This window comes from Rhineura floridana, chromosome 2, assembly GCF_030035675.1.
Source record: "Rhineura floridana isolate rRhiFlo1 chromosome 2, rRhiFlo1.hap2, whole genome shotgun sequence".
Lineage (NCBI taxonomy): Eukaryota > Metazoa > Chordata > Lepidosauria > Squamata > Rhineuridae > Rhineura > Rhineura floridana.
In genome coordinates this window covers 54,746,803-54,760,429 of record NC_084481.1, presented here as the reverse complement: position 1 = coordinate 54,760,429, position 13,627 = coordinate 54,746,803, and the positions used below count along the sequence as shown (strand labels likewise).

At 40.4% G+C, this 13,627-nt stretch overlaps 1 protein-coding gene across 9 annotated transcripts in view; it reads right to left on the bottom strand.

Annotated features, from left to right (window-relative positions):
- Positions 1-13,627, bottom strand: part of CCDC148 (coiled-coil domain containing 148) — a 143,942-nt gene that overhangs the window by 61,236 nt on the left and 69,079 nt on the right. For all 9 annotated transcript variants that reach the window (XM_061608720.1, XM_061608728.1, XM_061608726.1 and 6 more), the window contains 2 exons: positions 5,116-5,254; positions 2,649-2,855 (listed from right to left, as the gene is read on the bottom strand). In XM_061608720.1, the coding sequence (XP_061464704.1) occupies positions 2,649-2,855; positions 5,116-5,254 (346 nt within the window). The remainder of the gene's footprint in view (positions 1-2,648; positions 2,856-5,115; positions 5,255-13,627) is intronic.

Here is a 13,627-nt window from a genome sequence, read left to right as displayed (position 1 = left end):
ATTAAAATGTTACCTTTTAGACTTTCATCACTCTTTAACAATCCATATTCTTCTTGGCAATTCATGGGAATTTAACACTACAATCTCTTTTTATTTGTGGTTAAGGTGTTGGACTATGACCTGGGAGACCAGGGTTCGAATCGCCACACAGCCATGAAGGTCACTGGGTGACCTTGGGCCAGTCACTGCCTCTCAGCCTCAGAGGAAGGCAATGGTAAACCCCCTCTGAATACCGCTTACCATGAAAAATCCTATTTGTAGGGTCGCCATAAGTCGGGATCGACTTGAAGGCAGTCCATTTCCATTTTTTCATTAATTGGGATTCTATGACAAGGACAAGGAATCTGAAGCCTTTCAGATGTTGTTGGACTCCAACTCTCTGGGTTCCTACTGGGAGAAAGGGTGGGATATAAATTTAAGAAATAAATAAATAAACTAAATCAGCCCCAGCCAGCATGGGCAATGGTCAGGCATGCTGGGAGTTGTAGTTCAACAAAATTTGGAGGGCTACAGGTTCCTCATCCCTGTTTTATGAGCCAACATTCTATCTTGAAGTTTGCCTGCAATCTCTTTACAAATCATCTTCAACTCCTCTAGTACTAAACTTGGGTGGCAGAGTGCATATCAGTTTGGAAGCAAAACTGGACCATCCAAAGATAAGATGTGGTTTCTATCTCCTCAGGAGACTGCCTAAGTATCAGTGTTTCAGGTTTAGTTTTTAGTGGTCCCCCATCCTCTCCAAGGTACTACTGCTGAATCATTTGCCCTCTCCCTCTGGCCAGTTGTTGGCCCAATTTGTACTATTGCCTACAGGGAGAGCACAAGGGAAATAGAGGATGCTGCTCCATCTCCTCACTCTTGTCATTGCTAGCATGGTCAGAGAGAGCAGGTGAACAGGCAACAACAGCCAAGAAGAGAAGCTTCGGGACTAGGAGGCTCCACAGCGTGACAAACAACCCCCTTGTGTGGGCCTTAGCAGGTGCCCAACAAAGCTGAACCTCAACACCAACCAGCTAGAGATGCAGAAGCATATTTGTAAAAGAAAAACAACCCTTTTAGATGCACATAAAGTGGCCCAATACCAAAGGCACATAAACAGATTCTGTCTAAGCCTTAGCTTATTTAGGGTAGGGACTAAACAAGCTTGGTCAGATGAGTTCAGGGACTGCACAGCTCCCTTGCCTCAAAGGCTTGAAAGTTTCCTTGAGCTGTGCCCTAGCTAAGTTCACTGGAACCTTAAAATAAAAACAGCCTCTGGAGGCTTTCACACCACTGTGACTTGGATGAAAAAGATGGAAATTTTGAGGGGCCATTCAAAATGTACTGATAAATGCAGGAGAGACCAGGAAGGGGGCAAGGGAATGAAGGGGCACTCTTTTTTCCCTCCTTCCTCCCTGTGTCTCAATTCTTGTATGCAAGAAGTACAGGACAATCAAGAGGTCCTCATCAGAGTATAATTATTTTTTTTTGTATATTATGAAACCCAAATTCAGCAGACATGCGTTTCTTCCCAGGAGTCTCCCATCCAGGCACTGATCAGATCCAGACCTGTTTAGCTTCAGCAAGGTGGTGTCCTCATGTGCCTTCAAACCTTACCCTAGGTGCATATAATACCTATCATATTATAGCAATAGTCAAATTAGTAGACATTCTGATGATATATTGAAAACACAGCAATTAAATGAATTCCGAGGGGGGGAGATGTTGCGAGACGTGAGCAAAAGCACCCAGGAATTTTGGCAGAACAGAAGATGTTTATTGCTGTCGATTGATTCTGGCTGATTGCGCATTTGGCAATTACTAGACTCCTCTTCTAGACATAAATCAGATCTTCCAAATTAATGTTTATGTCCAACATCTTTATATTTCATTCCTGTTCTCCTTACTTATCACCACCTTTACTGTTCTATTCATCCTCTATGGTTATTTCAATTCTTCAATTATAGAGGATCTTGAAATGGAGACTACCTTTTGTGATGACCCCATAATTTCATTTAGAAGATTATAAAGGACTCACGATTTGGCTAAAATTGGGGAGAGTCTTGAGGTAGAACATATGAATATCCTTAAGGGAATCCCACCCTCCCCCACAATAACCCAATCACTGGGCTACTTTTTTCACCTGTGACTTAAACATTTTGTAGTACAGTCACACATCAGATATAATAGCCTTTTCTCTCATTGTAACCTTATTATTCAAGCATGCCTGTTACTAGGAGGACTTAGCTAACATGCTCCCGTACCAATGCATCAACACAGGACATGATAAATGAAAACAAGATATATTAGGAAAAGGAAACACATTTATGTACATGATTCCATAGGAATGAGTGCAGCTGGAGCAAAACAGATCCATTAATATAAAGCCTCAAGAGCAGAAATGAAATTAAAAACAAATTGTATACAAATGTTCTAGCAAAACAAATCAAGACACACACCCCAACACACACAAAGGCATCTAATAAAAAAATGCGGTCCAGAAGAATAATTAGACTACTAACTATGAGTGTGTGGTAATTTGTCTCCATTTTGGGAAGTGGGGGAGAGCCAATATTATAGCTACTGCAACATTTCCCCCTCAATCAAATATTGAACAAGCCAGGATACAAGGTAACATAAATGTAATTGGTGGTTGTGTAACAGCCTACCTTTTCTTTGAGATCCGCACATATTTCCTGTTGTCTTCTTCTATTATTAGCCAACATAACTTCTATCTCATGAGCAGCACAAGCTTCTGTAAGAGTCATTACTGCCTTCAATAAAAAAGATTTTCTAGCTTCGACCCAGTTGAACATCAAAGCTCTCCACTGATTCCTAGTAAAATGATAGTGATCCCATGCCCGTTCATGAGCAACCTAAAAAATAATAATAAAGAGAAAGCATAATACTTTCACCCATATGATTTAAGTCTTGATACTGAGGTTACTTCAATCATTAAAAATGAAACCATTAGAAACAAAAACAGAAATTATCTGTGCACACGCCATTGAAGGCTGCAGAGAACCCTTCCTTATCACATGCTTCAAGTACTTGTAGGCTGCTCTGGGTTGGGTTGCGCTAGGTAAACTAGCCTTCCAAAGATACTTTTAATTAAAAGGTTCCATCCTCAGGATGCCAAAGGAATGACAAAAGTGTCATACACCAAGAGTGAAGAGAGAATCATTTAAAGACCTCGCAATAAATTCTTCTCTTCCATGAGTAATCTCATGGATCAATGCAATTAGTCATAAAAAATAATAAACACAACAATGTCATTTTGTAAGAGCAAAAAGATCAGGCAAAATGCAGCAATAATGTAACATGAATGCAGCTGGTATGGGGAGTTAGAGAAGGCTTAGACGGCATTGTAATTCTCTTGGAATGTCTTGAGAGGGAGGCATTAGGTGAATGTTTCTTTGCACAGAAATGATTTGATACTGTTGTGATTTGCTATGAGCTAGGGGAGAGACTTGGGATATAAATCCAAATCCATACACATAATTTAAATACCACCTATAATTAGCCACCCTGGCTAATAATATAAATTATTAATATTAAAATTAAATTAATAATATAATTTATTATATCATCATCATGAATAATAAGAAGGATCATAACATAGCATTGTTAGTAGCAGTGGAGTACTGTATATTATTTCACAATTAGTCATATTATGAACCCCAAAGGAAGAAAAAAGCATTTATTTGAAATGGCCATTATGCTGGGCAATTCATATTTGTGAATTTGCTAAAAAAATCCACTTGGCCTGGGAGGGGAAAGTGTGGTCCTCCAGTTGTTGAACTACAAATCTCACTATATCTGTCCCATGGAAATGCTGCTTGGGGCTATGAAGGGACACAAGTTCCCCATCCCTGCAACAGATGCTGGTTAAGAAAGATTCATAGTTCCAAACAGACAGCAGGATTTTCAGGAGGCTTCCTTCTGATTGCAAAATTGTAATTTTTTGTTGCAGCTACAACAGAATGCAATGCAAGGGCCTGCAGCTGGAGAAGGACGAGGAAGTCCCAATGGATATGTGGGAGTTGCATAGCTCCACCTCATGTGCAAGCAGAAAGTGTGTGTGTGTGTGATTTTGAGTTCTAGGTGCATTCCCTCACACTGTGATGAATCCTACTCCAGAGGGTCCCTCACCCTTTAGGAGCAGTTTTACAGAAGAAGCAAGCAGCTGCAACTAGTAGATACAGATTTAGAAGCAGACACCAGACTTGGATGGATTTAAGGGCTAGCAGGAATAAATTTAGAAGAGCCATACACCCAAGGCACCTCTTAAGGGCTAAGTATTTTTTTAATATCTTAAAGGTGACAAGTAGTTCATTTTCACTTATGAAGTTGGCAGTAATGACCTGCATAGACAATTGTGCATTAAATGTTATTGTTTTGTCATTTTTTTAATTAGCTGAAAATGTTATATCAATACCGATTCAACAAAAGGTATGCATGAGTGATTGTAATGAGATCCATGTGGGCAAATTCATCATCCTATATGACAAGGATAAATAATGCCTGCCAATTGTGTAACAAAAATTGCGGGAAAGGGCTACAAATGCAATTAAAATCAAAAGTAAAATATGTAGGGAATGAAGAAGATGCCTCTTGTCTGGGGCGTCACCTGGTCTAGGTCCATAACAGGCAACCAGAATAGCCCATGCATGTACAGTACACAGGTCCACTTGTGGCTCGTTGGATTCTAGCTCTTGAGTACATAAACCTCTTCTGTTCAAAAAAGAATCTTGCATTCTTGGTTCATGACAGCAGACTTGTCAACACATATATAGTTCTTCTGTGTGTTCAACAAGTTGAAAGTTTATATCTGGTCACTGTAAGTGGTTGATTAGGACACTATGTAGTACACAAAATACTTACAGCAAGAAGCCTAAATTCTACATAACTTAAGTGTTAATCAGCATGCTTTCTTTCCTTTTGGATATCGGCAAATTGCCGTTAGGCAACTTTATATTGGGTGCCCCATTTTATGTCACCTCAGTGACAGCAGCTGGCTTGTATATACATTTGCTAAGTAAATATCCAGGAACTTACAAAACACACCTCTACTAAAAACATGTTAAGCAAATGCCCATTACAGTACTGAACTAAAGGATCAATGCTATCACTTACAAGGTCTTGCCTAGACTTGTGAGGTAGATGTTTTTGCAGCATATCCAAGTAGAGAGTTCTTCTGCCTTGAATGTCGCTAGGGTACTGACCAACAATAACTGGATAAACCCAAAGATCTTCCTCACTCCATCTGAAATTGCTACAAGCGTGAAGGGAAGGAAATCAAGGACAATCTTACTTTTCAATAGAAGATGGGTCAACATGGAAACAATAGCATTGCTGTCTTTATCAACTATGAACATCCTAATCTTGCCATGAACCCAAATGCTATAGTGTCAGTGCACCTCAAAGTAAAAGAACTGTTTAATATAAATTGATTCTGTGCTAGGCCATGGATTTTCATAGGTGAAACTTACATAAGGTTTTATGTGCAATGGTGTAAACTGGAAAGCAGGCTCCCTGCATTCAATGCAGACATAGCATTTTCTGGCCTGGGGCAAGCTCTGAAAAACCAGCTCTAAAGTGGTTATTTGAAAAGCTAGCTGTGGAGAATGCCCATTGGCTGGTCCCTCTGTCATCACCAACACCCATTCTTCCTCTCCCAATCCCTTGTGCAGTTTTTTTTAAAGGAGGTGGTAGATAACCCACCTGAAGCATGGGTGGAGGGGGAAGACCAAAAATGGAGCCAGTATGGCAAAGCTAGCCTCACACATTGGATGAAGGATCCATTGCGACCACTGTTTAATTATTGTTTGCTTTCACTCTTTGTTAGACCTGATCTGCTTGAGTAAACATGGGGGTCCTTTTAGCACTGAGATCTGGGCTTTCAACTTCCCTTTTTTAAAAAGGGGTCACAGAAATATAAGCTCTCGACTGCTTACTATTCAACTGTAAAAACAGAGGTGAGTAACAAAATAAACCTCTACGACCAAAGTGGCCTCACACACACTAGCTCAGAGGAGAACAAGCACTGATATAACAAAGGAAACAGCCCGCAGCCAAACAAAACAAAGAATGTTGTATCTATGAAGGCCTCTGGATGCAGAAAGCATCCGCTTTCTCCTGCCATTCCAGGAATTATTACAAGAGTTACACCCTTACCAAGAGTCACATTTGGAAATAAGGCTGTTACATAAAATCAAGCAGGAACAGGAAAACAAAATGGAATGCATAGCATGAGGAACATTGGCTTCAATGTTATTAAAAATATCCACATTTTAGAGACGTTAACCTTTTTCAAACCTGCCTTACATTATGGAGAATCGTATGTACTGCTATGAGCTGGACATCCAGTGCAATTGTCCCACCTCTGGCATCACCCCATACCCCTATGGTAATTGGCATTTATTGACAGAATGGAGGCCTGATCCATATTATTTTTAAGCTCATATTATAAATATTAGGGATGTACAAGATCAAGCCTATGAGTACTGAACTCTGTGAAGAGCTCCTATTTGCATGTTGTGCTTAACATGTGATTTCAAGGCAAGGGCAGCTGGGCACAATAATGCTCATCAACCATGCACGGACACTACTAATTTGAGGCAGGTACGATTAGGGCAATCAGGTTTTCCCATAGCCTTCCCAGACTGCTGATGGAAGATCCATGTATGTTCCAAGTAATTTCCTAGAACCTCTTGCTACAGCATCCTGTTCCTCAATCTAGCAGGAAAAAAGCAAAATTGGACTGAATGGTTCACCTCCAAGAATACATATATCAGATCAGGGTGTAAGTTATGCTCCCAGTTATGTTCACCTCAGTCCACCCTATTTTCTGACTGGAGATTACACTATTTCAATTTGCATAATATTTTATTGGTCCTCTTTTCTACCTTCTTCTTGGAAGAAGTCTAGATATGGACCATTTTACAAAGATAGCAGCCCAAATTGCTCTCCCCCAGTGCCACTTCCTCTTTCTTTTCCAACTTCTGCTTCTGGAAATCAGAAATCCTTACAAAAGTGGGAGCCATCATTTACAGAAAGAAAAAGCTTTTACAAGATGAAAGAAAAGTATTTATGGGCTGGAAAGCTGTAGCAGGCACAAAATGAAGGACTCCAAATCTAGCTCCAGCATGCAAGATACGCAGCCTGAGCCTATGCACCTTTTCTCAAAAGGAAGTCCTGCTGTGTTCAATGAGCCTTATTTTCAGGCAAGTGTGCACAGGATTGCAGCCTTAGGTGGTATAATGCAGAAGCATAAAGATGTGAAGACAACATACAGATTAAATGTAAAACAAAGGAACAAACATGACAGATGAAAGCAATTATCAAGGTAGGAGGACTGCCAAAACAGTGTACAGTTTGTATAAATCAGCTGTTCTGAACAAAAACTTAAGCTTTTGTTTCATTACTAGGGAAGAAACACTTAAAAATATAGGTCCTTATGCAGGCACATAACCTATGTCACAGTTCAATTAAAGCAATGGCAGCAGGAGCATGCACAGCTGATGGGGACAAAATATCCAGTGATTATAGGTAACTTTCCTCCACTTGCCTTTATTTGCTCTCTGTATTAGACACTTTATGGACCTTTTCAGACACAATACTGAACTCTGGTTTAGCGTTATGTGCTTTGGACTTGCATGCTCCTCACACCTCTTCCACTGCTGTAAGGAGACTGGAACCTTTTGCTTCTGCTTTTAAACTAACCAGGTTTCTCTGTTATGTACACATTCATGGACTGAAATTAAACCAAGGCTGCATAGGTGGTAGATTGGGATTTACTGGTAGATCTCAGGGTGATTTTCAATAGATTGGCAAGACTTTGACTCCCAATAGTTTAAACAATAGAGCCAGTGTGGTGTAGTGGTTAAGGAACTGGACTATGACCTGGGAGACCAGAATTCAAATCCCCACACAGTCATCTAGCTCACTGGGTGACCTTGCCTCTCAGTTTCAGAGGGAGGCAATGGTAAACTCCCTCTGAATACCCCTTACCATGAAAACCCTATTCATAGGGTCGCCATACGTCGGTATCAATTAGAAGGCAGTCCATTTGCATTTCAGTTTAAACAATAGCAACAACAAAAAGGCTCATCATCAACAACTTTCTCAATTAAGTTGCTGAAATGCAGAAAGCTTAGAGATGAGGAACCTGGAGTGAATTTATTTATGGAAGGACTGCAAGATCAGTTCCGATCTTAAAAACAAATTCCTATGTTGAGTATGTGCTCAGAGGCACCTGGATCCTTAATTCTAAGTATACAGAAGTCCCCCTCCTGGTGCCATAGTTTGGCATCTGGCTCTGGTTGGTGGATACTGGGATTCTAGTAAGAAAACAAAGTAGATCCATCGAAGTTCAGACATAATAGGAAACTCTTGGTTGTTTAAAAGCAGAAGTGAACATTTCCCTCACAGTTGTGCAGGGAAAAGGAAAGGGAGAGCACATAAACCCAAGGCCCATACTGTTTATGCATATAATCCTAATCCATAGTTTAGTATTGTGTCTCAACTGGCCTTATATAGTGTAGTTCTGTGTCCATTTGTATTCTTTTTGGAGGGCTGAGCAGTTTCAGTGAATAAAGGTTTCACACATTATTTGTAACAGAACATTAAAGAGTTTTACTGACAGGTGATGGCAAAAATATTGCTGTCACCTTTCTCACAATTAGCAGAATATCTAACTTAGAATAATTTCTGCAATGTGCAAGGATCATTACTCAGAATCTTTTGGTTAATGTTCATTTCTCATTTGTCAGGTATTGAATTTGGAGAAAAAGGAATATGTACAACTGTAACTTTTTAAAGACCATTGACCGCTGCCCAAACAGTCAAGGCACTATAGTACATCATGAGAGAATTATATAATATCCACTAATAGACAAAAACCCTTGCGGTTTAAGAACGTACCTATAGCCCACATATATTTCTATCAAACTTTTAAAAGCAGGGAAATTGGGCAGCTATAGTGAATGCACCAGGGGAGCAAGAGACTTGACCTCTTCTCTGAGATATTGCACTGCCCTACAAATTGGTCAAAATGCAAACACAATTTGGGTTGGTCTTTCACAGTTCCATCCACTTGCTGTGTAGCTTGCAAGAATTTGGTAACATTTTGCCTATTAGTGAATTTGTTCTCTAATTCTTTTTGCTGGATCCAAAAGGAACAGCTTTTCCTTACCCTTTTTAGGTTGTTGTTTGTTGACAAAATCCAGCCATCAAATATCCTGGCCTGAAATAAAAAGGGTTGTAGAAAGCACCCTGAGATCAAAATGATCCTATGGATAGTTGATTTTCATTTATTATACAACCACGAGAGTGGCTGTATACTATAGCCAGCGTGGATTTTTCACATTCCGCAATGTTAAATTGAAAATACCCCCATGCCATTCTGATGCTTCCCATAAGCTCATTTCAAAACAAAACCTTGCAAAACTTATAGTCCTGAACTCAGAAACGCTTGCTTAACAACCCTCTCAATTTTCATGGCGATACACAAAACAGTCAGAGAGAACAGAGAGTTCAAGGCGGAAAAAGAGAGGAAAAAAACCCAAAGCCCTTTTGGACTTTTTTCTGTCAGAGTTCTCATAATTTGTTGAAATTCATTAAAAATCAGCCATGTTCACAGAGTACCTGTAATCCTAATACTAGAATTTGGTAACATGTGCCTCTGAGCATATGGTGAGTGGTGGCAACACCTGCCATCTCCAAAGATGGAGAATTACATTTTTGTATGTTTGTTGGTGTTCTTCTTACTTGGCTTCTTTCCTGTGTGCTAATGTTTCTACAGAGAATCTAAACTAGAAAATTTTATTTCCCTCATTATTCATCCTAGAAATCTGTGTCAAATTTATTTTTATTAATTTCAAAACCTTTTTATTGGTCAATGTCATATGATGGTGAAGACAACTTTTTGTGTTTCAAATTGGAGGTTATGTTCTATTTCTATTTTGGGTGCATTAACAGTGGAATCTGAAACTGCAGTTTGATGTAAAATCAGACTGATTCCGATATGTTGCTACTTCAGCAATGACTCTAGCTGTTGGGGGAAAAAGATAATGCATGTTTTCAGCCTCCTATGTTTAAACCACTTTATTTAAGGCAAGGTGGGCATGGACAATTAAAAATATAGAGCACATCTAGAATTTTGCTAGAATATATTTCACCTCCCATGTTTTATCTTGTGCAAATTGAGGCACTCCTGATATCCACTGGAGACTATTCTGTAGAAGTCAGTGCCATTATTCCAGAATTATGTTTGGAGGTTTTTTAGTGTAAATTTTGCAAAGTGTTGCTGTACTTCACATATTCACAGAAATAGAAGCAAAAGAAAATGATTTCCTATAGGAAACTTCACTAAAATTGCAAAGTAAATCAGACATATTAAAAGTGACCATCTGAACTATATCAACTGACTTAATAATGTTGCTTCCTCCCTACTAAAAGAAGATCAGCAGAGCACATGTCTTCTTTCTGTTATTTGGGCTGATTGCAGGTATTGCCACCACTCACCATATGCTCAGAGGCACATGTTACCAAATTCTTGCAAGCTACACAGCAAGTGGATAGAACTGTGAAAGACCAACCCAAATTGTGTTTGCATTTTGACAAATCTGTAGGGCAGTACAATATCTCAGAGATGAGGTCAGGTTTACTGCTCCCCTGATGCATTCACTATAGCTGCCCAATTTCCCTGCTTTTTGAAGTTTGATAGAAATAGCTGTGGGCTATAGGTACATTCTTAAACCGCAAGGTTTTTTGCCTATTAGTGAATTTCCCTCCTTTTTAATCCAGGATGTCAGAAATGGGATCCTGTGCAAGTTTGCTGAGAATGGATTGGTCATTTGCATGCTTATTGAGTTCAGTGGGATTTACTCCCCTGCAATCATGCTTAGGATAGGTGAAACTGACCACAGGGGATGAGGAGGGGAGGAGGAGGAGGGAGGGGAGGAAAGGCAGAGGGGACGAGTGAGGTGGGAGCATGTAGGAGGGGGAAGGGAGAAGGACAGGTTTGATCATTTGCATGTTTATTAAGTTCAGTGCAATTTACTTCCATGCAATCATGTTTAGGATAGGTAAAACTGATCGGGGGGAGGAGGGGGAAAGGGAAGTAACGGAGGAAGAAGGAAGAGGGGAGGGGAGGAGGAAGGAAGAGGAGAGGGGAAGGAGGGGAAAAGCAGATCTGATCATCTGCATGCTTCTTGAGTTCAATGGGATTTACTCTGCCTCTCGGGGGCTGCCACCCCCGCTAACACCACCTCCTCTTTCTTGGCGGTGCTGATAATGATAATGTTATTTGTTATTTAATTTTATTTGTTATTATAATGTTATTTGTTATTTAATTTAATTTTTGTAAATTGTATTGCTTTGTATTTTTATTGTATTTTATATTGTATTTTTATACCTGTGTTTATTTTTCTTTGTAAGCCACCGTGAGGGCCTTTGGCCGAAAGGCGGGGTACAAATAAAATTTAACAACAACAACAATAATAATAATAAATCATGGTTAGGATAGGAAAAACTGACCATGGGGGAGGAGGGGGAAAGGGAAGGAGCATATTGGAGGGGGGCAAAGGAAGGGAGGGAGGGCAGGTTCGATCATTTGCATGGTTATAGAGTTCAATGGTATTTACTTTGTGCAATCATGCTTAAGATAGGTAAAACTGACCATGGGGAAGAGGAAGAGAAGAGGGGGGATGGGAAGGAGGGGATTGGAAGGGGATGGGGATGGAGTGGTAAAGGAAGGGCGAGGGAAGGGGCAAGAGGAGGGGATAGGAGGGAGGAGAAGGGAGGGTGGGTTTGATCATTTGCATACTTTTTGAGTTCAATGGGATTTATTTCTGTGCAATCATGTTTGAAAATGGAAATGGACTGCCTTCAAGTTGATCCCAGCTTATGGTGACCCTATGAATAGGGTTTTCATGGTAAACTGTATTCAGAGGTGGTTTTACCATTGCCTTCCTCTGAGGCTGAGAGGCAGTGACCGGCTCAAGCTCATCCAGTCAGCTTCATGGCTGTGTGGGGATTTGAACCCTGGTCTCCCAGATCGTGGTCCAACACTGACCCAGGGGAGGGGCAGAGAGGAGAGGAGGAGGAAGGGGAGGAGATTGCGTGGCTGGGCTCTGGGCAGAAGGGAAGCCCCTTTCCTTTCCAAAAGGAAAACACTATGAACAGTACCATTGCTTTTCAGCGTTTCCCCCACCTTTTTATTCTACAGCAGGCACATGTAGCCTCTCACCCAAATTTAAACCAAAGCTGTCCCTGGCCACATCCACACCCGGCCTTTATTTCACTTTGGACAGTCATGGCTTCTCTCAAAGAATCCTGGGAAGTATAGTTATTTATTTATTTTATTTATTTAATGGATTTATATTCCGCTCTAGTTCAAAAAATTTAGAATTCAGAGCGGAGAACAGTAAGGCATAGTCCAATACAAAATACTAAATAACACAATTAAAAAATATGAAAGTATATCTACTAAAACAATTTTCTACAACATTTTCAATCAGACGTTAAAAGCTTGGTAAAATAAAAATGTTTTTATCCGGCGCCGGAAATCGATGATAGAAGTGGAAAGTCGTATCTCGGGCGGAAGCTGGTTCCATAAGGAGGGAGCGGCAACCGAGAAAGTCTTATTTCTGATAGCTGTGTGTCGGATGGTAAATGTTGATGGAACAATCAGAGTAGATTCGGTGGTCGATCTGATAGGACGGGAAGACTGGAATTCAGAAAGACGATTAGTCAGATATATCAGTGCTAATCCGTGTCGGGCTTTAAATGTTAGAACCAGAATCTTGAACTGGTGCCGGAATTCGATGGGGAGCCAATGTAGATGATAAAGAAGGGGCGTGGTGTGGACCCACGGACTGGTTCTAGTGATCATTCTTGCTGCTGCTCTTTGAACTAATTTAAGTGGTCGGAGCGATTTTGCAGGTAGTCCGATGTATAGGGAATTACAATAGTCTAATCGCGAGGTCACTAGTGCTTGAGTAACTTTTCTTAAATCAGACATTCCCAGAAACGGTCGAAGTTGACGAACGAGTTTTAATTTAGCAAAAGTCGTTCTAGAAACAGCCGTAATCTGGGGTTCTAAGGTCAGAGCTGAATCCAAAATTATGCCCAAGCTACGGACTTGAGTCTTTAGGGGAAGGAGAACTCCATCTAGTGAAGGTAAATTGCCTAATTCTTGTGGAGGACTTTTTCCGATGAGAATGACCTCTGTTTTTTCTGGATTGAACTTTAGTTTGTTCCTGTTCATCCAGTTTTGTACTGCCACAAGACACTGATTAAGGGGATAGACAGCATCTTTTGCATTCGGTGGAAAAGAGCAATACAGCTGAGTATCGTCCGCATATTGGTGATAATGAATTCCAAATTCCTGAATAATCTTACCTAAAGGTCTCAGATAAATGTTAAACAACATTGGGGACAGGACAGAGCCTTGTGGGACGCCAAACCGTAGAGGCCAGGGTGTGGAATGATAATCCCCGAGGGCAACTCTCTGAGTCCTGCCCTCTAAGAAGGAGCGGAGCCACTGTAAGACTATCCTTCTAAATCCTATTTGATATAGGCGATCTAAAAGGATGTCATGATCGATAGTATCAAAAGCGGCAGATAGATCTAATAGAACTAG